General features: G+C 39.8%; 1 protein-coding gene across 1 annotated transcript in view; it reads left to right on the top strand.

Moving 5' to 3' along the window:
- LOC146664052 (uncharacterized) overlaps window positions 1-24,612 on the top strand; it is an 87,737-nt gene that overhangs the window by 27,412 nt on the left and 35,713 nt on the right. The window contains exons 6-10 of the mRNA XM_085417062.1: window positions 4,774-4,968; window positions 5,934-6,014; window positions 8,380-8,492; window positions 8,948-9,006; window positions 10,788-10,877. Of these exons, the coding sequence (XP_085273188.1) occupies window positions 4,774-4,968; window positions 5,934-6,014; window positions 8,380-8,492; window positions 8,948-9,006; window positions 10,788-10,877 (538 nt within the window). The remainder of the gene's footprint in view (window positions 1-4,773; window positions 4,969-5,933; window positions 6,015-8,379; window positions 8,493-8,947; window positions 9,007-10,787; window positions 10,878-24,612) is intronic.

Genomic DNA, 24,612 nt, shown 5'->3' with positions numbered 1-24,612 from the left:
GAGCGGTCAGAGGAGAGGCGCCGGCCATGTGACGCCAGCGAGGACGCCGGCCGTCTTCTGTTGTCAGGGCTCGTCTGCAGCCGGGGAGGAGAGGTACTTAGAAAATAGGCGGTCTTGCCACAGGTAGGTCAACACCCAGGAACCTGTCTCACCTGTCTGTCGTGTATATGTGAACATTTGAATATCATGTTTGTGGAACAGACGTGCAGATATGCAGATAACAGTAATTCTGGGAAAATTGTCTGACTGCCCATGTAGCTCTCGTGAACATCGAGACGTTTGCCCAACTTTTTCCTTCGCTTTGGACTTTTAATTTCAAGTTAGTGATGACGGCTGATAGGGCTGAACGATTATGGAAAATAATCTAATTGCGATTTTTTTGCCCCAATATTGCGATTGCGATGCGATATGCGATTATTTTTTAAGGTCTTTGTCTTCTGTATTATTAAACAAAGACAAGCAATACATCATATAGTATGGCCAATACTATATTACATTAATTTTAAACTGTTCTTTCCTGGAAGACAGACCTCTGTTATGATGACATGAGGTGATGCATGAATTGATGACTGACATTTTTATTTAACTTCTTCAATCACAACAGTATATTTGAACATACACAATAGTTTATTTTTAGCTTACAAACATCTGAGCATAAAGTGCTGACAAGGAACCCTGGTGTAAACATTAAAATGAAAGTCAGTACAATGTGCAGATTGCAGAAATATACATAAAAAAAAATCAGTGGCTTTACCACACTCAGTTTTTCGACATCTGTGAACTACTAGACAGTCATTCAATTAAAAAATAATATTAAATAAATAAAACTAATAAATAAAAAATACACACATCTTACTGATCTCTGCAGTCAGTAACATTACACATAAAGTGCAAACATAATAGCAATTGTATAAACACACACACAAACACGCCTTTAAAGTTTAAAGACGTGAAATTGGACGGTCTAGTTCTGATTAGCGTCACCGCTGTCTCGGTGGAGTTTAATAAACTCGGCCATCTGCTTCTTGCTATCTAAAATATAACCAGACACTGGTGTAAATTCTCGACTGTCTCATACTTCTGTTTAATAAGTTTTCTGTTTGACGTTTAGTCAGCTGTGTGAAAACCAAGGAGGAACCCACCCGGGGGATTAATAAAGTTTTATTTTATCTAATCTAATAACTTTAATCTCAGCCAAACCGATTTACTCACGAACAAACAAAACACTGAAAAAAGCCCAACAATAACATTTTTAGGTTGTCTAAGTGACTTATATATTACGTTTAACCCGAGCAGCGAAACTCCGCGGTGATCTGAAAATGATGTGCCGGGAGTTGTGCCGTTCTCGGCCGCATCAGTAACCCTCGAGCTCCCGGCTAGCTGTCGAGCTGGTGGGTAGCAGACGCCTCTGAAAACGTCGAAGCACTTTTGCAAATATGGGATATCTTGATAAACCGAGCAGATATTTGATGTTTACACAACTACTTTCTCGCCTGAAAATATGTTAAAAGTTTATTTTGTGACCCAGAAAGATTAGTATGAGTAATTTTAAAACTTAGTAGCGGCCGCCATTGCTGGAAACTGGAGTTTGGCTGGGCCGCGCTATGAATTCTGGGATATGGTAGTAATTTGGACAGCCTTATAATCGCAGTATAATCGCAGCCTTTGCGGTTAGAAAATTGCACTTGATCATGTCGCGATATTATCGCAAATGCGATATATCGTTCAGCCCTAACGGCTGATCGCGGGATGGTTCAGAACTTTATGTCATTGTAAATTTCTGGCATGGAGGGCTATAAAGTTCCAGACATCCATTACCATCAGGCTTTGAACAGTCACGACTCCCAGATGTTATATCAGCACAGTGGAAACAAAAAACTCAGTTTTAACAGGAAGAAAGCTGAAGGCCCAGGGAGAGGCTTACTTATATGTGCCATAAAAAGTATTAGAACACTGCATCTTGTTTTAAAAACATCTATTCAACCGTTAGTGAACTTCATTCTTATTTAATTGTTTAAATAAATCTAAACTAAATGTTAATTAACTTTCAGTTAAAAAATACATATTTCTTTCCACTTTTGCTTCAGTTGCTCAATTGTTGGGTTCACATTTGCACTTTTTATCGGATGTTTATGGGTGTAGACATTCCTGAGGTTAAAACCTCGGTTGATGTTTTTGGTATTGATGAAAATATGTTGGTGCCTTGTGAAGAGACTGTTATATGAAAATGTGGTGTGGACTAAGGTATTATAGTTAACTAAATCTAGCTGTGAAAAAAAAACATTGTAGTTAACACAAATACAAAATAGACTTTTTAAAAATTAAAAATAGCTGCAATCAAATAAAGAAATATCCTTATTTGTTTGGTAAATTAGCTTTAAATTAGCTTTTTAAAAAATCGGTTTAGATTGTAATATCCATTTCTTGTAGGGATTTTGAGTTGTTGGGTTCACGTTTGGATTTTTATTTAAACTTTCCCATAAATTACTCGATGTTTTGTGGATACATGCACTTCAGACATCGTGGAGTCTGAAGTCTAGTGAGAGAGGACTTCACTCTTCCTCAGCTCTAGCACCACCAGCAGGTCATCACTTCTTTTACTATTTCAGCATCTTCTGGGACATTCATGGTCCCGGGTCGTGAATGCCCACGATTCCTGTTGATCCCCTGACCTTGTATCTAAAGCTAGCAGCAGGCTGACATGTTTTGGCTTTTAGTGGATTGTCTTAACAGCTGTTGAACTCATATTATTTAAGAGACCCCCCGACTTTTCCTCTAGCAGCCTGTACCAGCAGGCCACATCAGAGTATCTGTTTGAAGCATTGGTGCACAAATTTCTGCAGTTAACAGATGGAAAATTAAACAGTAAAAAAATCAGTTTTGCTGGGAGATGGTGGCCTAGTTTCTTTTTTTTCCAATAGGGTTAGATTCACTCTGTATTTTATCCAACACAGTGTCACAAATCTATTGATCATTCTTGTGATTTTTATGACCCCGTCCCTGTCTGCCCTCATATGCACTGATTCTTGTCCACATTTAGAGGTCGGAGCAGAGCACATCAGAGATCCAAGTTTGAGTTATGACCACAGATGGGGTTACTTTTCAGCCACTACTTCACATTTTTCTACGGCGATGGGCTGATTCTGTTCATTTTCTCAACATCTATTGACTCCATTGCTGTAGAATTTACAAAACAACAAGAGATCTGGTGGACTGGTCATCACTGACCGCTCAAAGAAAACACAAATGGTATATTTTCCTCTATAAACCCATTTATTCTCTTTCCAGTACCAACAGTTACCAGCTACGCTCCTCTGAGCGGTTGCACTTCGAACATGAAATAATTTAAATATTTTATGTTGTATTTGTAGCATTTTTTAGACGTTTCAGCTTTTATGGCTCCTATCTTGGTTAGGTCTTTAATGTAAAAGAGATCTCAGTTGGACTTCCTGTTAAAATAGAGGTAATATAAATAATAATAAAAGACACACTTTATTCCAGATTTGGGAAATTCTTTCTATTTTAAAAGTAATGAAATAATAAGGCATTCACTCCTCCCACTTGTAGTCATCCTTCCACTTTCATCTTGGATCACAATCTAGTAAAAATGCACACTTCTCCATTATCTTGTTTTTTTTTAAACTCAAAATAAAGGCGCCCATCTGCCAAACTGCACTGTGTTTACTGCAAATTAGCATGCTAACACAAGGACCTCAGACTCAGTCTCAGTAAACATTTTACCGGCTGATCCTCTGTGTGCTTTGTGAAACCACAGTTGACCTTTGAACCCTTGTGGCTTTCTGTTTTTAATCCCTGTTTGCTCTGGTGTGATTTGCCTGACTCATGTACAGTATGAGAATGTGTGAATGAGCGAAGCGAAGCCTGTGGGTTTTCTTGGCTCGCTCCTCATGCCGAGAGATCCAAGTGAGAGCTCGCCTTATTCAGGAAGTGTTTTCGTTCTTTCTTTCTTTCTTTTTGGATTACATCTCTGGGCTGCTGGACTGTCTTTGTTTTCTCTGGCGTGACCAGAATGGCCACGCAGCTCTAGATGGCACAGACAAAAAACAAAAAAGCCAAAGTCATGTTGAGTTTTCGGCAAGTGAACTCAGAGACCTCATTCATCTTTAAGCAGAGGATGGAAAAGTAGTTCTCTTTTAGCTCAGTGTGACATAACATGCTTAAATTATTATCACAGGAATAATTCAGATGTAATAAGTTTCACACTTCTGAACTGGCTAATGCTTTGAAGGGGCTTAATTAGGATGTGATAACAAAAGTGGGAAAGCTGGCAAAAGAGGAGATTCTGAATGCAGTTAATAAACTACATAATCATACGGCATGCTGTGTTTGAATATAAAATTAAAGATCTGCATATGTTCTGATGTATGTGATGCTCAGCTTGTTTATTCGGTTGTTTCCAGCACATTCAGGATTCATCACGTGTCTTTACTCTTATTTTATTTCACATTTTTACATTTTTTTTGCTGCTTTTCCCCGATCAGGCTCGCTGTTTTCATCTCTCTTTTATCTGGTCTCGTTTTCTTTACTTACACAGGAAACATTAATATCATTAAATTATTGATAAACTGGATTTATGGGGTTTATTATATCAGCGTCATTCTTTGTTCCCCCTTTTATCCTTTTTTGCACTGTCCCTTTGAATTATTCACCATTTCTGTTAACCATAATGTTCTTTATTTCCTTCTCAGCACCTGATTTTAATAACTCTTTCCACTTTGTCTTACACCACCACCTTCCCATCTTACCCCTTAGCAGGGAGAAGGCCCGTCTAGCGACCGACTCCGAGCTGGACCAGGACCTCAGCGACAGGCTGGGCCTGGGCAGCAGTGACACCCTGACCAACGGCAGCCATCGTGCCGATGTGGCAGCGGCCAAACGCCTGGCCAAACGTCTCTTCAACTTGGACGGCTTCAGGAAGTCGGATGTAGCGCGTCACCTCAGCAAGAAGTAAGCTGCTGCATTCAGCCACAAGGCTCTATCAGCCTTCACCTGCAGCACTTTGGATCAACTAAAAGGCTTCTTATGGAGCTCTTAGTACAAACTAATAATAATGATGATGATGTTTAATTACAGTAGTCCAGCCAAGAAGTAATAAGTGCATAAACTAGTTTTTCAGCATCATTCTAAGACAGGATGTGTCTAATTTTAGTGATCCTGAGATGGAAGAAGGCATACATACCCTGGTCAAACATGATTGGAGGCCAAGGTTGGGCTGCAAGGCAATCAAACTAATCCATTGTAGTTTAATTAAGATAGTTCAATGCAATGCACCAAGCATTTATGTTATATTCATATGCATCATGAATTATTAATAATAATTCAACAAAATCAACCTCTACAGTATTACTACTGCCACTAAAAAATCAAAAATAACAATAAGAGGTTACTGCGTGTCATCATACTGTAAGATGAATGTAAAAATCTCCTTCCTGCAGCATCTTATTTTTATTTAATGAAAGCCATTAAACTGTGACCCATGTAAATTCAGTTTCCTGCACATTTATTACTCTGCTCCCCTTTAAAAAGCGCCGTGTTACAGCAGATCTGCATTCCTCCGCTGCTCGATCAGCCCGTCAGTCTGTCAGCTGCTTTGCTCGTGCTGATGAGAAAGAATTTGGGATTAAAGGGTTTTCTCGTCTTCTGACAGCTGCACCCTGGGAATCTCCTCCCTTTTTCTTCTCTGTGTTTCTGGCCTCCGGTCTGCATCTCAATCTGACTGTGCCAGTGCACGCCGACTGACTGACAGCCCAAACTGAGCCCATTCACCGAGCTGAGAAAGCTGCCATCCGAGTGTTTGACTGACACTCTGAGTTTTAATGATCGCTGTAGTTTCTTTGCATCTTCCCGCGGTTATTTTCTCTCCTAATAAACCTGCGTATAATTCTACTGTGTCTCTGTTTGCTTATTTGCAGCAATGACTTCAGTCGCATGGTTGCAGAAGAGTATTTGAGTTTCTTCAATTTCACAGGCCTCACTCTGGACCAGGCGCTGCGGTAAGAAATCACAGTTAAACCAGTTTTTACTTTGACAGAGACACCTGATGTTAGATTACTGAAAAATGGCCAAGAGTTCCCCTAAAATCAACAAAGCATTTGATTATTGGTGTAAACCTCTTCTCTCTCTGTGATGCTGATCCCAGTTAGAGAGAAAAACGCACATTTGATGTCTTTGTTTTCTTTTGTGGTTGCCCTCCTCTGGTAAACACTGCTCTCTAGAGGCCAGCTGTGAAATTGCAGTGAAAGACTATTGACAGCATAAACATGCACGCTGTTAAAGAGGTTTATGTTTGTTATCTTTATTTATTAGATTTATTCATTCTGGGCATAAACTGAAAAACAACCAATACTGTGAGGTTTTTTGTTGTTTTTTTTTCTTTATGAACTTTGCTCAAGAAAAAGTAATAATCTACAGGATTTAAAATCAGTGTAACATTTTTACTGTGTAAAAATGTTCCATTCAAGAAAAAAGTCAAACAGATTACTCTCTGTACAAACTCCTTGTACATTACATATACAAAAGCTGGGACTTTAACTCTTTAACATTTAAGCTTCTAATCTTTCAACACCCCTGTTTTAAGGAAGTTCAATGTTTTACATAGTGTTGCTTTAATTAATCTGCATAATAATAATTGGCATAAGAAATGTGGCAAACTGAGAAGTCTTAACAACAGAGAAGCCACACAGAGATTGAGCCTGTTGTTCTACTCCAAACAGATAGGGGGAGCTCTTTATTGAACTTACTGAAGCTATACTACACTGTGCTTCAGAGGGTCGCCTGAGCTCACTCATGGTACTACATTCTTTCCATCAACAATAACTGTCGCTGAATTTATTCTGCAGCATCAACAAGAACAGTTAGAGTCATGTAACCATAAACAATAAACATCTTAAACAGCCACACATATCCCCAAGGCATGATGGGAGATAACTAGCTGCTCCCAACACGGCACAATAATAACAATTTATGTGCCAGAAATGACTCATTCATTTAACCTATCTGGATTGCCTGAAATATTAAGGCAATGTTTGATTCAAGACAAACAAAAGCATATTAAATATGTCAGACCTGCAATAAAACATCATTTCCAGGCTCAGGGACTAATATCTTAATTGAAACATTAAAAGCAAGAACATCCTGGTGTTAAATCTCTTGGAAATATTATGAACATATGAAAGTATGTATGGTATTTTTTAAACTTAAAAAAGACATTAGGATTATTTTAAGTCAGTTTTTAAATTGTCACATGACTTTGTACTTTGTATTTAAGTAAATGTAAGAGGATTTTACACTAAGATTTCAAAAATGTAATTAAAGAACATTTTTCTGTTTCTTGAGTGAGAGTGTGGCGTCATTGTATGTTTGGCTTTCAGGATACAAACACAAAGACAGGCTGCGTAAGAAAAAGCCTTTGATTATAGATTATCCAAAGTTCACTGAAGAGTCTGCAGGCAAAACTTGAACCAAATCCAACAGACACGATACCAGCACAGGTTAACAGACATTACAACTAAATGAAGACAACTCTATGATACACACACACACACACACACACACACACACACACACACACACAGGGTAATCTGGTAAGTGAACACAGCTGGGAAAAACTGTGGCACAGGCGAAGGTCATCAAATGACAAACAGGAAGTAAAACTACAGTAAAGGCACAGCAGACACACACTATCAAATTAAAACAGGAAGTACGTAATAAACATTCAGAAACATGAAGTAAGAGAAAATAAACTCACCAATCATTTTCAATCAGAGAAAATGAATTAAAATGTTCAAAAGGACAAAATCTACTTCAGAAGCATGTGACTCAGTCATTCCAGCATTTTCATGTGTTAATATATTTTGGTGATGTGGTGGAACATGAAAATGATGAATTTCAGGAACATAAAGCGTCCGATTTAAAAACAAAAGAAAAAAGAATTTGATTATTTAATTTCAACACTTCTAATAAAGGACAACAAAAGTCTAAAATTAGACTCCAAAAATACATGAGATGACTACGGTTTAAAAGAAAATACTTAAAATATAAAAAATCCAATTATATTTAATCTTATTTTACTTCATGCTTGAATTAGTACCTTCAGTTGCTGAAAACAATGATGAAGCTTTAAATGACTTTGTTTTTCCCTGCAATGTTGTTTTTTTCATGGAAACACTAAAGCTAGAAGTACAACTATCGTGTTTTAAAAAAAAAAAAAAAAAAAAAAAGAGTCTAATAAATTTAATAGTAATGTAACACTACATCTGTTATTTTACTGCACTTTAATGGTAAAACAGTTTAAAACAGGTCATCTGTAACCATTTTGGTGTTTAGCAACCATCTGCTGACTTTGTGTTTGTGCTGCAGGACTTTCCTCAGGCAGTTTGCGCTGATGGGGGAGACGCAGGAGAGGGAGAGGGTGCTGTCACACTTTTCCAGGCGTTACTTGGACTGCAACCCAAAAGTGATACCATCAGAAGGTGAATGCTGGTATAAATTTATTTATGTATATATGTGTCTATGGGTTGTTGTTTGTTTTTGCTTCCTATAGATTTAAATAGTCGCAGCATAAATAAATGAGAAGAAATCAGTAGATCAATAGCATAATGGGTCCTTTTAAGGTAATTTAGCAGGTGTAATAACCAAGTAAGATCATTTCATTTCTCACAGCAGCTGGTAAATTAATATGCATTTATTCAGTTAATGATTACTACATAAACAGGACTAACTGTAGTACCTGTGGTGTTTGTTTTGTGTAATGACTGCAGTGGCAGGCTAGTAAAAATTAACAGCATATATGAAAGCAGTATTGTTCGCCTTAAAACCACATTAGAAGGATGCACTTGTATTTATGCAAGTTCCCAGTAAAACTAGTTTCATAATCGCAGATGAGTCATTTTGCAGAGAAAGCTAACGCAGTGTTTCCACGTTTTAGATGCAGTTCACACTCTCACCTGTGCCCTGATGCTGCTTAACACTGATCTGCATGGTCAGGTAGGTATAATGCTCGAGTGTGTTTCAGTGAAGCTGGAAGTGTGCAGCAAGTGTGTAGGTGCTCACATGATAAACAAAGAAAGAGAGCTGTTTAAGAGCTGCGTTCTCCTCAGAGGCCCTTTGGATTAGCTGTGCGGAGTTTGTTTTTTTTTAGTATAAGACTCGGTTTGATCACCATCTCATCTGGGTCTGCAGGTCTGCCTGCTGAGCTCCTTTCTCCATCATTAATCTGCTGCTTTTATAATCAGAGCCTTCCTTTGGAAATCTGGGCCATTGGTGGCTCTTCTGTGTGATAGTGCAGCTCAGTGGATGAATGATTAATTAAAGTGGCTGCGAGGTGACAGGATCGGGGAGCGGCTCTTCCATGGAAGAGCACATCAGGAAAGTCTCTACATATTTTAACAAATTTAACTGTTAACTTTTTTGCGACTCTACCTGTTAATATTGGCGGTTCTTTTCTATAAATACCCTCTAATAGTGATTATAATTGGATTTGGTTTTGATTGGCAGGTCGGGTGCACAAGTTTTAATTTATTTTGGATTTTTCCAAATCAACATAGAGTCAGAAGTACACACTCACTTAAATCTTTGAATAAATGATGATGACGGTTCTATAAATGTCTTTTAACCTGACAAGCCCGAGGCCTGTTAACTTCTCATTAGTGATCATGATTGACTACAACTGGTAGTTTCTTTTTACTGGAATAAAAAGGATTTGTTTGAGAGCACTCACTGGATCGACCAACACTCAAAAGAATGGGAAAGTCCAGAGAACTAATAAGGAGAACCACAGAGTTGGGAAGGTCTCTGGGAGATGTTCCCAAATGTCTGCAGATTCCAAGAGCATCAATTCACATTATTGTTTCTAAGTACAGGTTATTAGGACGCGTCACCACTTTGCTGAGTTCAGTAACCACCAAGGCTTAATCACTGTCCACAGTAAAGCCAGTTTTACATCCCCATGGACTGTGAAGTGATGTAAAACTTCAACACCTTCAAGTGACTGGAATTTACATCTTCCCACATGGACAAGCCAGATGCCTTCTGGAGAAAAGCTTTATCATCAGACAAGACAAAGATTGTGGACCTTGAACGTAGTGAAAACCTGTGGATTATGATTAAAAGCTAGTTTTGTGTGACACCCTGACCAACCAACCAAATTAAACAAACTCTACCATGTCTGCCAAGAAGAGTGGACACATATCCAGCCAGTATTATGCCTGAGGCTCATTGGTGGCTACCACGAGCATGTGGCCAAAAAATTAGGGGACATCTAACTAAATATTAGTGGGGATGTATGTATATATTTGAGCCTGTATGGGTTAGAGAAATTACAAAATAAGTTTATACTTGTGCATCTTGTTTTTTTTAAACTCATTAAACATGTATAATGTACAACCATTTCACCCTGAGCGAAAGAAACAAAAGAAATTATTTAAACCCGAGAATGAGCGGATGTAAGACTCTGGCCACGACTATAAATACGGTCTATTCACTGAACTGTCAGAGAGACTTTGCCTGAAAAGTATCTAAAAAGTAACCATTTAAATGAGAAGCTATCTCATCAAACACTAACTCAGCAGCGTTAATAATTTTGACACCTGACCAGTGATTTAATGCTTTTTGCATTGACAGCTTCTCCATAACTTTTCATAGTCAGAGGGACATTTACAATAAAAATTGACATTAATTAAGTTGAAGGCACTTTGTGTGAAATAAAGAGGTAAGGAATGTGTGTTAGCATGAAATAATAAATATTAAATGTCTATTGTTTTTTCCAGAACATTGGCAAGAGGATGTCATGCACACAATTCATTGGCAACCTGGAAGGACTGAACGATGGCCAGGATTTTCCCAAAGAACTGCTCAAAGTAAGCCAGTCTGAAATAGCACAAACGCACATGCTGTCATACGCAAACACACATCCCACATGAAAGTGAGCGGGCTGCCTCTGCCAGCGCTGTATTGTCCCTCAAATACTGCGCGACTGAGCCTGGCTGTCTGGCTCGCGCTTGTTGCCAGCTGGCATTCACCTCATCTCCAGGGGCATCCAATCAGAAGGCAACCCCAGGCCCGCCACTTCCCGGTATGCTCCGGCTTGGAACCTTGGGGCTTGACAACTAATTGTTTCGTGGTCTGGAGACGAAGAGAGTGACACACAGCCGACCTCGAGGCATCTGTGTGTGTGTGTGACTACAGCAGCATTAGATTAGCCTGTTAGCTTAACCAAGTTGAGCTCGGCCTGTCAGACAGAGGCCTGCAGGCCACATGACAGGGGGAAATAATCCAATCAGAGCTGGTTGCTTGTCCAATGGTGCTCATAATGATGATGCTGTTGATATAGTTTTGTCTGCAGAGCGGTCCATCAGCATGCCACGGGGCCCCTTAGTGCGAGTCAACAAGTTGCATTGCAGTATTAATAATGTATGAGGGAGCAAGTCCTTCTGCTGAACTGGCGGGAACCCTGAAATGAAAAGCCGAGCCTGTTATTAAGGGCAGATAGTATCCACGCTGAGGGCTTGTGACTGCAACAAAACCAGTCATGCATTATCTCTTTTATTTATGCTTGTGGAAATCCAGGAACTGTCTTTTTAATCATGCATTCCACTTTCCACAGCTTCTTTTATTCTCTTTCTCTCTCAATGAGACTTTTTTTTTACCCTGAAGCCTCTGCCTCCCATCCTCTGACTCTCTAAATGTTCTGCCTGCCCGCTCACTGCCCTGCTCCTTATCTCAGCTCCGTTTAGCTCCCGTGCAGTTTAATCTCTGCCTCTAGACTGAGTCTCACTGCCACCTTTATCTGCTCGCTTTCACCTCCATCCTGTTCTGCTCTGTTTTCTTGCCTCCCCTCTCCTGACCGGTCATCTCTGCATTTGTTCTCTTCTGGTTTATGTCATTGTTACCTATAATTTTACCATTTCAAATTCCAACTCAACAACTATCATTCTCTGTAACCATAAAAAGATGCAGGTTAGGGTTAAGAGATATTTCACCGTGCTTCTTCTTTGCAAAGTGTATTGCAAACTAATTCAGTAGTTTGCCTTGATCAGACCAAGCATTTATATCTGCTGAAGTTAATGAAATCTAGAACTAAAATTCAAAGCTGCTCTTTTAGCTTATATTTCTTTTTGCACCAAACCCCATTCCCTCAAGAGACTTTACTTTTTACATTATACATGCTTCCCTTAAATAGTATCATTAGAAGGCAAAGCATACATTTCCACTGCTATGCAGATGACACCCAACTTTATCTGAGAGTGAAGCCAGATGATATAAATCAACTAGTAATAACTTTATAAAGACTTAAAACCTGGATGACGTCTAATTTCCTGCTTCTAAATTGAGATATAACTGAGGTTATTGTACTCGGCCTTAAAAACTTGGAAATATGGAGTCTAAACAAATATTTATCTGGATGGCATTACTTTGGCCTAAGGTAACACTGTGGGGAATCTTGGAGTTATTCTATGTCCCTAAATCCACATATTAAACAAACATGTAGGACTGCTTTCTTGCACTTGCACAATATCTCTAAAGGTCCTGTCTCAGTGTGATGTTGGAAAAGTATGTGCATTTATTACTTCCAGGCTGGACTACTGTAATTGATTATTATCAGGATGTCCTAAAAACTCCCTGAAAAGCCTTCAGTTAAAATGCTGCAGAAAAGTCCTGACAGGGACTAGAAAGAGAGAGCAGATTTCTCCTATACTGGCTTCCCTTCATTGGCTCCCTGTTAAATCCAGAAGTGAATTTATAATCCTGCTCCTCACATACAAGGTCTTGAAAAATCAGGCCCCATTTTATCTTAATGATCTATAGCACCATATGACTCCATTAGAGCACTTCACTCTCAGACCGCAGGCTTACTTGTGGTATTTAACAGTAGAATGGGAGGCAGAGCCTTCAGCTTTCAGGCCCCTCTTCTGTGGCTCCCAGTTTGGATTCAGCACAGACACTATCTCTACTTTTAGGATTAGGCTTCAAACTTTCCTTTTTGATAAAGCTTATAGTTAGGGCTGGATCAGGTGACCCCGAATCCTCCCTTAGTTATGCTGCAAGAGGCCTAGCCTGCTGGCGACTTCCCATGATGATGATAAAATATATGTATAAAATGTACAAAAAGCTCAACAGGAGGAGGTGTAATCGCTTTCTGTCCTCAAAAATAATCAATAATATTCAGCCAATCAGCTTCCTCCACAGTATTTTGAATCTAGCAGCTTTGCATAATTCACACTTCAAACTAATCCTTCTTTTTCTTACACTGGGACATCTTTGCTCCTTTTCCTCGTCCCACTGACCAAACGTTCCTCTGGTTGGCCACTGCTCTTAAATTGTTTATTTGAACATCAGATGGGTGAGCCGTAGATGACCATTATGGGGGTTACCCCTCTCAATGACATCATACAAATCCAAGATTAGAAAAGCCAGTCTGAAACAGAGTTATTAGAGCCGTCTGAAGTCTGTGCTTTTGGCTCACAGGGACTACTGGTGCATAGGCTGACCTCATGAATTAAAAATGTAGCCATGTTTAATAAGAGCATTCACCACAGTACACTGTGTATCACGTAAAATAAGAAACACCATTGGAGGTCTTAATTTTGGTGCCACCGATTTTTTTTTTAGTCAGTGCATCTCTTACTAAATAAACACTGTAACTCGTTCAGGTTTTGCTCACAAACAGTTACTGTATCTGTTCCCGGTAGCCTCTCATTCCTTTCTTGTTTTTTCCTGTCCTCCCTTTTTCTCTGTTATCGCACCATCATTTCCTGGTACAAAATGACCTTCCCTCTCCCTCTCCCTCCCCACCACCATCTCTGTGTTCCTCATTTCCTCCGTTTATTTTCTTATTTTCCCATTTCCCCATTTGTGCCTGGTGCTCGTGTTTGTATTTGCTGTAAATACATTAGAACACAGCTGGAGATACCCCTCATTCAGTTTAATTTTCAGCATGCACACGTGCTGTATTCCATTTGGTGTTCTAGGGTCAGAGCTTGTTTCTATTTTTCCACAGTTTTTTATTTTCCTGGCATCTTTTTCTCCTTTTGAGCCCACCTTTCCTTGCTGTATCTTCAGGTTTAACTGGTTTTTCCATAAAATTGTTTGTTAGTTTTGTTTCTTAGCATTTAATAGCAAAAAATCTGTTACTGTGTGTTGCACCGGGTCAATTTATGGATGCACCTTTCTAACCAGGCTTGCTTACTTTTGCTGATAACTTATCACTCCACCCTCTCATCTGAAGGTTAAAGTGGAATTTGGCAGGTGGGGAAGCCAGTAGATGGGATGTAGCAGTGCAGTGCGGAGGAAAAATTACTTAGAAATAAGTCACAATCATTTGTATAGTGAGCTGCAGTATATATAGTATTCTGTGTGTATAGGTTGTGACCAGAGATTTGCTGCTCTTTGTGGATTTAGCCAATAGAATTCAGGAATATTTAAGCAGATTTTGTGCAAGCTACTGTGGCTAAATTTCAACTTCAAGTCAATATAAAGCTGGTATCAAAAGTAGAACTTGGTAAGTCATTGTAATCCACGCTGCCTTAATTTTAATCTCATGTCTAATTTTACTCTCACTTCTTTTCTGTAGGGCTAGCTGCATGCTGAAGTACCCCAACCACAAGTTTATAGGCATCTGCACCATGAAAACTCACAGGGATAAGAAGGAAAAAGCTGTGAGCAAAAATGTACAGGGGCCAGACCTTTAACCATTTCTTGTCAAAAAATGGTCAGCTGTAGAAAACTAACACGGCTAAAGATGCAGAGTGCCAAAAAATGTAGGTGATAAATTACAAATTGCATAAATATGTTTAAAACTTTTAGATGTTACTGAGTTCTGAAATTCAGCAAGAATGAATCCTATAGTCATTAATATACTTTGTGCATATTATATGCAAATCTCATCCTGATTCCACAGTACTTTGTGCAGTGAATATGGAAGTACCTAGCTGCTAGCTACCACAGCTGTTGGATCTTAAACTACAACTCAAAGCAACCTTTGCACAGATATTTTGTCATTTGTCACATTGTGTCTCTTTATCATCATTTAAACAGCTTTCCAATAAGAAATACTGTCACCTCACAGAGATCAATATTCTTTTTTTAGCACAAAGAGCTGAATTTTGTACCTTTAATTACTTTTAGGCAGTGGCATACACATTTTAGATATGTTGGGAAATATAAGCAAAAAGAGAGCCTTCATAAAGAGCAGTACAGTGTGACTCTTTAAAATGGTGCCATATGTCGCAGCTTTACTCCGAGGGGCAGAAACACTGACGTGGCACTGAGCCACTTTAGCCCTGTGGCTGAAACAGAAATCAGCTGCCTGGTGGACTGGAAAATAATGAGTGAGGCTTTGCATCCCCCTGACACCTCTTTCCACCTCTCTCCCTCAGGTAGACTACACTCCCTCTTTCATCGTCAATTAACTCATTTCTTCCTCTATTTTCTTTCTTTGTCTTGTTTTGTGGCTCTGCCTTCCCCAGTAACTGTCGCAGATTCTCCCTCTCTCTCTCAATTACTCCTCTCGACCCTCCCTCGCTTTCTCTCGTTTGATTAAACCCTATGATATGTTTCCTCATTACCACCACAATAGAGGAGCAGAATAGAGCAATCTCCTGAAGTGAGTGTGCGAAGCCTCAGCTCCACTGCCCGCCCTTACACTTTCCAGCACACCAATAACTCCCCGAAAGCCTTTTTATGTCAAGATATTTTATTTTTATTGCATTTCAACAGTAATAATGACACAGAAAGAGGCGAGATAAAGAAGGAGATTACGTGAAACAAAGGCATTAACCAGGTATAAAATCAGGGGGTGGTGTTCCCAAACTGCAGTGACTATCAGTGGCACGAGTAAAGCTCCCAGACAAATGTAATGCAAGGTTTTAATGAACATATAAATATCTATTCCTGCATTAAATAAGCTGCTTACTTTGGTTGATTTCAGTGCTTTTACAGCATTTAAAAGTATAATGGAAACATGAGCCAATCCTTTTGAATGTTAAAAGGCTTCAGGCAAATATCACATCGTTAGGTTGGGGTTTTTTTTTTAGCATTTACTGTATTTTTTTATTATTATTATTGTTTTGATTGGTTGAGGCCTTAAGCAGAGCAGCAGTAATTCATGTATTGGTTTGCAGGCCGTATGTCTGTGCAATCTGATAGAGTAAAAGAGTAAAAGGCTGAGTTAAATGTTTGGTCGATACGATCTCTGGTAATATGTTGATGCGCACACGTTATTAGATCCAACATGTGACACGGTGGATGAATGCATTCAGCTTCAGCACACGCTTCTATTGCAGAGCTGGTGCTCATTTGTCTCAATCATTGTGGTCTTGTTCTGGGATTCGTAATGAGCCCATAAACTATCTAAATGTAGTCCAGAGGATATTTCCTCGCCGAGTTGCCCGCGCTGTGCTATCAGTCAGCGGGCATGTGACAGCTTGACAGGGTGCTCGCAGCTCGAGCACAGAGGCCGGTCAATTTAGTCAGCAGTGTTACGAATAAATTTTTTATCACATGTAGTTGCAGGAAAAACTTGGACATTCTGTATAATATTATTATATTATATGTAACATATCATATATATTTCATATACATTAAATATATCATATATATTTATTCTTTTGCATAAATAATAAAACATATTATACTTTTCCCTAAATTAACTGATATCGTTCTCTGTGGGGGGAAAATGACAAACTGCAGGATTAACAGTAAATTTAAAGTGAAAGTAGAATGAGGTGTTTCTGATCAGTGAGATAACGATCCGGTGTTGTTTGAGGATGGGAATAATGGTGTGAGTCAAGTCGATTGGTGAGGAAAAAGAGAGTTTAGAGTTCACCAGGCAACAGTTAGACTGACTGTACAATTGAAGGGAATTCCACGGAAAGGGTCGACCAACAAAGGTTTTCACAAGAGCAAGGTCAGAGTCCGCGAAGGTCACAAAGGAGCTCGGCGCAGCTTCCAAAGAAAGGCTTCAATGTAAATGGAAGTCAATTTATTGTTGAACAAACTGATTGGCCAGCTTCAGGCTTCATTCGGGTCAATGATGGTTTTTTCCGCCAATCAATTCACCGTGAAGCAAACTGGCTGACACCTATAATAAGTGCTTTCCCCTTAAAATACCAATAAACATCATAAAGTTGGCTGTTCATAGCTCCATTTAAATTTACTAATAAATTGTGCTACATATTTAAAGATGAACCTAGCAGTTACATTTTTGTAGGCCAGTAAAAGTCTGATGTACTTGTTTGCGAGTCCAGTGGGGAGTCCACCATCAGCAGCAGCTATGGAGCGCATGGCAGGGCTGCAACGAGAAACCACTGCTCTCCAAAACAACACAGCAGCCAGTGTGTAATTAGGTAAAGTTCATATATAGACTTTTTTTTAACAGATACCAAAACAGAACTTTTTAGGATAAATGAGCAGCATTTTGTTTAATAGCCTGTCTCCTCTGTGAACATGGTAATTAAAGGGATGATTTCTGATTTTTTTAATCATTGATTGATGAATTCATTCTGAATTATGCATACATATTTTAAAGGAAATATCAGAAATGTTTTTGTTAAAACCGAAATAAAACCTGAAAAGAACAGTTGTCAAATCAAAAAGATGCTTTACCAACGAACGGTCAGAAAGAAGAACGAAGGTGATGTTTGGGAACGGTCAAATCAATCGGACTTCAGTTGAGCTAAAATGTTGCAAAATGACTTGCAGTAAACATTTTTGAAGAAACACACCAACAGGCCGGAGTTTCTTGTGTTTTGAGCTGTGAAATAGGCTAAAATAGGAGAGCAAAACATTTTCCCTGTGAAGGGATCCTCCTGGAAAACACCTGTTTCTTTCTGTTAAAGCCAACAGGGTTGATGCTAAGCTAACCAGCTATTGCCTGTAGTCTCATTAATGACCAACAGCAAATAACAAATCATTGCTTTACCTAAAAATTGAACTATATATTTTGGCTCCTTCGTATTGGTATAATTTGTTCACATTTACACCTAATTAATTTACTCGTTTTGATCAGGGGAGACAAGATTAAACACGAGTATATGAGATTATATATATCACAACTCATGCTGAGGCAAGGCTAAGGTGGTTTGGATGTGTGCAGAGAGCTATAGTGGATGTATTGGACAAAGGAGGAAAACAGTGAAGGAGGACTGATGTGACGGAGGAGGATGCTAGGAATAGGGTGAGATGGAGACAGATGATCCGCTGCAGAGTCGCCTTAAGGGAACAGCTGAAAGAAGAAGAAGACTCATCTCTGTTGAATCTTTTGCCTTTGTTGTTGTTTTTGCAGTTCTGCAGTATTTGGACTACTTGTGCTCGTGACTGATAAGTGGTTTGTATTTGGCCCATTAACACAAAAAGAAATGATTAAGACTTGTGCTCTGAGTGCCACAGTGAGAACTCCATGTTCCCTCTATACTAGCCTGCATGGAAGCATAGCGGCTCTGTAGCTACTGTAGCTCCCTGCAGATTTTGAAGCTCTGGCTACTGGCCCAAGCTTGTGCTTCAGAGGAAGCTTTCTTCCTTTATTGTGAGGCTCAGAGATACATAGGTTTGCACTCCCTCTAAGTCTCTCTCTCTTCTCAACACTGCTCAGGGCGCAAAGCTTGAAGTGGGAGCTAATGATGCACTGAAGTAGGTTACCAGCCCGCAGATACAGTGGCTTACAAATTCTGCTGAAATGAAAATGTTGTAGAGCTCAATCATGCAGCGAGCCACGCTCTTCAAACAGTAATTAGGTACACTGATGTTATCGATTGCATGGAAGCATCGATTGCGGGGAGGAAAGATGGATGGTTTATTTGTTTTTGTAAATGAGGGAGAAGAAATCTTTCTCACATGTCCCCGCTGTCGGTCTGGCTCATGGATAAATGTGTCTGAAATCTGCACAGGAGCGCCGTAGTGCCGGCGCTCGGCGGCTGAGCCAGCCTGGCGAAGACAAACAAGTCCTTTCTGAGGACAGATGCTGCTGTTTGCATGTGCGACTACACGTCTGGACAGGGTGCACGGGGAGAAAACAGCAGTTTTGAAATTGCAACACATGTGATTTTGTAAAAGCTGTCAAGAATTTCAAACCTGTGTAACTTTGGAGCAGGTTGTCCTCTTCTATTTTTAACTACACACCCTTCAAGGATGAGCAACCCCTAACGCTTGCCCTCTTATTTTCCACATACTCCCTGCATGTTTATTAGATTTCAGTCGGACTCAGAGGATTCATTATGGCAGCAGGATACAGTTAGAATCTGGCATCTCCAACCTCATCACTTCCTGCAAATATGGCACACATAGCTGATGGAGAAGGATGAGTAAATATCTACTCTGAGTGATGGACAGTATGAAAAATAGATGCAGCTTTCAGGTCTGAAAGTATCTCAAACCTGCATTATTTCTAATGACCAGCAGGGGGCGACTGCTCAGGCTGCAAAAGGATTCGCAGGTTTATAAAAGTCTATCATTATAGATGGATTTCATGGGCTAAATTGCCCGTTTCTGATTATACTGAATAAAACATTAAGTTTATTTTGTAAATTTTGATCACAATTAGTGTCAGAAACCCAATTAGCTGGAGAGTTATCCAAGCGGTAAGCATGAAACCGTAGCTCATCATCTGCGGTTTCAGGGAAAAGCCTGAAGCTTCCACACAGGACTACACAAACCAGCTGATGGCGTCACGGTGGCTACATCCATCTTTTATATGGTCTATGGATGACATGTCAGAGAGAGAGACCGACAAATGTTGGAGGGTGTGTTCGGCACACTTTGGTCTTTGCTCTGTGTGTAATACGAGGAAAAGCTCGAGTTATCTGCCTGAATCAGCTCACAGGCTTTGTTCCATTCATGTTGCATTACTCTAAAAGAACAACTACATTGTTTATAGATAGATAAATAGGCTAAATCATTATATATGAATACAGAAGTTATTTTCTCTAGGCTGGAAGTGACGAGTCCCTGGAGTGTCTTTGTCTCCCTTGTGTGCAGAGCTATGCATGTGCAGCCTCCCTCTTCTGTCTGTGCAAAAACATTTAATGTTTAGTCCTCCAGAGTTGGGCAATTTTAGATATAGGGTTATATGCATAAGGGTTCATGTTGCAGTTATTCATGTTTAATTTGTGTAGGCTGTAAAGGTGTCTGCATTTTTTATTTTATTTTATTTTTTTAAGCAAATCGCAAAGTAAGTTGAAATCTCTGTCAAAGGTGGTTTCCAGTCCAGTCCATTGCTCTGGCACTGACGCTGGTCCCAGAGCGCTCTTCATTCAGTTTCTATCATCTTATGTCTTTGCTTTCTTTTTATCTCCTGGCAACAGGACACTGTTTGCTGTTTTAACTACCTGGATAAAGTTACTTATAGCAAACAGGAGGGGAAAAAAGCTTTTGGTGAATTTGCTTCTCTTTGTTGCATCATCGAGTCTTTATTTTCAGAGGAATTTATACTCAGAGGCAGAAAGAATTGTCCAGTTGTGGAAACAACAGTTAGCTCATAATAAAGGTTAAAGTAAAACTTTAAATGATACATTTTCTGATAATCTGTGCTGCTGTCGTCAGACTAAAACTCACTAAATCTGCTGCTGTTTATTTTGACTCATGCACCATCCTGCTGTCTCAAACACACAGTGGAAAGAAACGCTATGGTGCACACATTTGTCTTTTTTTTTTTGTATTATTTTGCAATTTATATAGTACATATTCCTTTTTAAAGACTTTTATCATATCTCTGTATCAACATCACGCTGTCTCTCTTATTAAAAATGCAGCCTACTGCTGTTTTAAGGAAGGTTTCCAAGTGATGCACACTGTAAGTGACAGGCCACATGGTTTCACTGTGATTAAAATGAATGCAGCCGTGCTGTGCTTCAGCTCTGATGCAGCACATCTGGTGGAGTTGCATGTTGAGAATTTAACCACGCCAGTGTCACTGACACACTGATGTTGTTTGCTTTCTTATTTAGCATTTCGATGTGTCAGATGCAAAGAATTTCAGGTTTCTCTCAGTTGGTGACAGATTGGGTCCAAAGTTGTGGCAGAAATCAGCAGCTGACTTTGAGACATACTGACTGGTTTTGGACTTTGTTTGCAAGAACAAACACATAAAATATTGTCGGTCGTCTCTTTTTAATGTGAACTAATCTTATTTTAATGGCTCCATCTCTGCAGCCCTGCTCCAAGAAAAGCCTGTGGGAAGCCTTAGAAATTTGCTTGCAGTCAGTAGTTTGAGACCCTTGTGTTCGGTGCTTAGCGCTGCACTATTTTTACTTTTCATTGCTAATAGATCAGCTGCAAGGAAAATAATGCAGCTGTCTTTTTCTAGTCTGTAAACAGACATATGTAGGTGCTGCGCCCGAGCAGGACGAGTAGAAACAAAAGCAGTCTGCACATTTATTCTTATTGAATACAGATAAACTGAAGGAGATTAACCAACAGCATCAATGTGAAGAGAAAAAGGAAGGAATACAGTTTAGCAAGTGTGAGTGCGAGCAGTCAGCCAAGATGGCAAGAATCGCAGTTACTAACATACCTGCTGTACATATAGCAAGATTGCAAACAGTTGACCTTAGCTTATGTTATTGACAAGATACAGTGGCTTGCAAAAGTATTCAGCCCCCTTGAACTTTTCCACATTTTGTCACATTACAGCTACAAACATGAATCTATTTTATTGGAATTCCACGTGAAAGACCAACACAAAGTGGTGTACACGTGAGAAGTGGAATGAAAATCATACATGATTCCAAACATTTTTTACAAATAAATAACTGCAAAGTGGGGTGTGTGTAATTATTCAGCCCCCTGAGTCAATACTTTGTAGAACCACCTTTTGCTGCAATTCCAGCTGCCGGTCTCTGCAAAGATCTACAGCTCAGGTGGGGGAATCTGTCCATAGGACAACTATGTTGGCCTTTATGGAAGAGTGGCAAGAAGAAAGCCATTGTTAACAGAAAACCATAAGAAAGAAAACCATAAGAAGTCCCGTTTGCAGTTTGCCACAAGCCATGTGGGGGACACAGCAAATATGTGGAAGAAGCTGCTCTGGTCAGATGAGACCAAAATGGAACTTTTTGTCCTCAATGCAAAATGCTATGTGTGGCGGAAAACTAACACTGCACATCACTCTGAACACACCATCCCCACTGTCAAATATGGTGGTGGCAGCATCATGCTCTGGGGGGGCTTCTCTTCAGCAGGGACAGGGAAGCTGGTCAGAGTTGATGGGAGGATGGATGGAGCCAAATACAGGGCAATCTTGGAAGAAAACCTCTTGGAGTCTGCAAAAGACTTGAGACTGGGGCGGAGGTTCACCTTCCAGCAGGACAACGACCCTAAACATAAAGCCAGGGCAACAATGGAACGGTTTAAAACAAAACATATCCATGTGTTAGAACGGCCCAGTCAAAGTCCAGATCTAAATCCAGTCGAGAATCTGTGGCAAGATCTGAAAACTGCTGTTCACAAACGCTGCCCATCTAATCTGACTGAGCTGGAGCTGTTTTGCAAAGAAGAATGGGCAAAGATTTCAGTCTGTAGATGTGCGAAGCTGGTAGAGACAGACCCTAAAAGACTGGCAGCTGGAATTGCAGCAAAAGGTGGTTCTACAAAGTATTGACTCAGAGGGCTGAATAAATACCCACACCCCACTTTGCAGTTATTTATTTGTAAAAAATGTTTGGAATCATGTATGATTTCTGTTCCACTTCTCACGTGTGCACCACTTTGTGTTGGTCTTTCACGTGGAATTCCAATAAAATAGATTCATGTTTGTGGCTGTAATGTGACAAAATGTGGAAAAGTTCAAGGTGGCCGAATACTTTTGCAAGCCACTGTATACCTGTGCAACAGATATTTACCTGAAACCTGCTAAATACAATATAATCTTATATTCTGGTAATTTAAAAAAACATATGACAGAAAATATAAGCTTATGAAAACTTAACTTACGACCACATGATCACATGATTTATGATTTGACTGTGATTTTAAGGGGGATTTGGAAGGTCAATCAAGAATAACAGAGAAGCACATCTGCTTTTTGCTATTAGCCAGGTGTGGGTCAGTTTCATTTCTTATTTTGTTAAATATAAAGCAACATTAATTAAGATTAATTAAAATTTTCACCTTTATTTAAGCAGGAAACAGCGACTCTTGATGTTAAAAATAACCCTCTTTTGCAAGAGTGTATCAGCTGAGATAAACAGCAAAGTACAACTTAAACTTATACTCCATGACACCCATCACACTCATGTCAGGCCAAGCAGGCATTATTGTTCGGGCAGAACATTTGCAGCCCCCAGATCGCTTAAAATCAACTAAATTAATTCATTTAGTTGATTTTGCAGCTGATTTCACGAGGAGGGAACCCTTGTTCCACTTTCATTACAGGCTTTAGACAGAAGAGCGAAGACAACAGCTTCCAGTGAGCAGCATTGTGCAGAAAAAGAATGTGGGGTAATTTGATTAGAAATGCTGCTGTCACATAGTTTGTGGTGCAGAATAGCATCACAGCTCAGCAGACAGTGGAGTTAAGCAGCATTTTCATGGTAAATTGTGCATGCAATCATTTTCTCTTTCTGATATTTGGTTTCGGAAACTGAACAAAAATCCACTACTGGACAGGTTCTGTATATTTAACTGGCTCTGCTGAGCTTATTTATCTGTCATATACATACTTCTGTTATGGCTCATATTCAAATTAAACACGACCAAAGCTTCCACTGAGGTCTGCGTGTGTGCAAGTACTCCATGTGAGGCAAAAGCTCGGGCTTCAGACTGCTACAAACACTTAGCTTTGCACAGTTTATTGGATCTCAGAAGCCCCACCCCACCTGCTGTTCTTCTGTTTGTGAGGGGCAGCCAATCAGGAGACAGTTGGCTTAAAAGGATATGAGTGAAAACAGCTTGTCGGGTCCAAAAATAAAAATATATCGCTGGAAATGAGCTGAATAGATCTCTTGTAATCTTACGGATATTTGTCAACCCCCCCTGGTAAATCAAGAAAAACAAGACAATGTTTTCAAGCTCGTAACGTCCGGGATAAACGAATGTTCCTTTTGCCAACACCTGCCACACTCAGCCTCACATTCGACAGCAAAGACACACTGATCGGTACAAATCTCTCACAGTTTTTACTCCAAAAATAACTTTGAAATGTAGCGCTGCTGAGGGAAAAGGGGTAGAGAAAGATGAAGTGGGAAAAAAGAAAGGCAGAGTGTAAAGAAGAGACAGCTGCTTAGGTCAGAGGAGGCATGTGGCTGAGGAAGCGCTCCCCCTCTCCCTGAGCTGTCTGGACTCTCCGTGAGGGACAGAAGGAGAGATTTAGACAGGATGTGAAATATTGAGTGAGAGAAGGAGAGAAGGAGAGGGGGAGACTGACAGCAGGCAGGAGAAACGGTGAGGAGGGGATAAGGTAACTAAAAATACCACATTTGTTTAGATGTTTACACAGTTTGGTTTGCTTTCGGTAAGCAGGCGTTCCCTTCTTCTTTAGCGTAAAGTCACCTGACAAGACCCGCCATCACTGGAGTAATTCAAGGTTGATGGTTTTCTCAAGTTGCTCCCAACCATATACAGCAAAAAGAATGGATAATAGTCAGAAGGAGGTCTGCAAAGAGA

The sequence above is a fragment of the Rhamphochromis longiceps genome, linkage group LG8 (genome assembly GCF_057381845.1).
Source record: "Rhamphochromis longiceps isolate RC_006_pf linkage group LG8, R_longiceps_female_GT1.1, whole genome shotgun sequence".
In the NCBI taxonomy this organism is placed as follows: Eukaryota; Metazoa; Chordata; class Actinopteri; order Cichliformes; family Cichlidae; genus Rhamphochromis; species Rhamphochromis longiceps.
The sequence above is the reverse complement of the archived record's forward strand: the minus strand, read 5'-3'. Positions and strand labels throughout refer to the sequence as shown.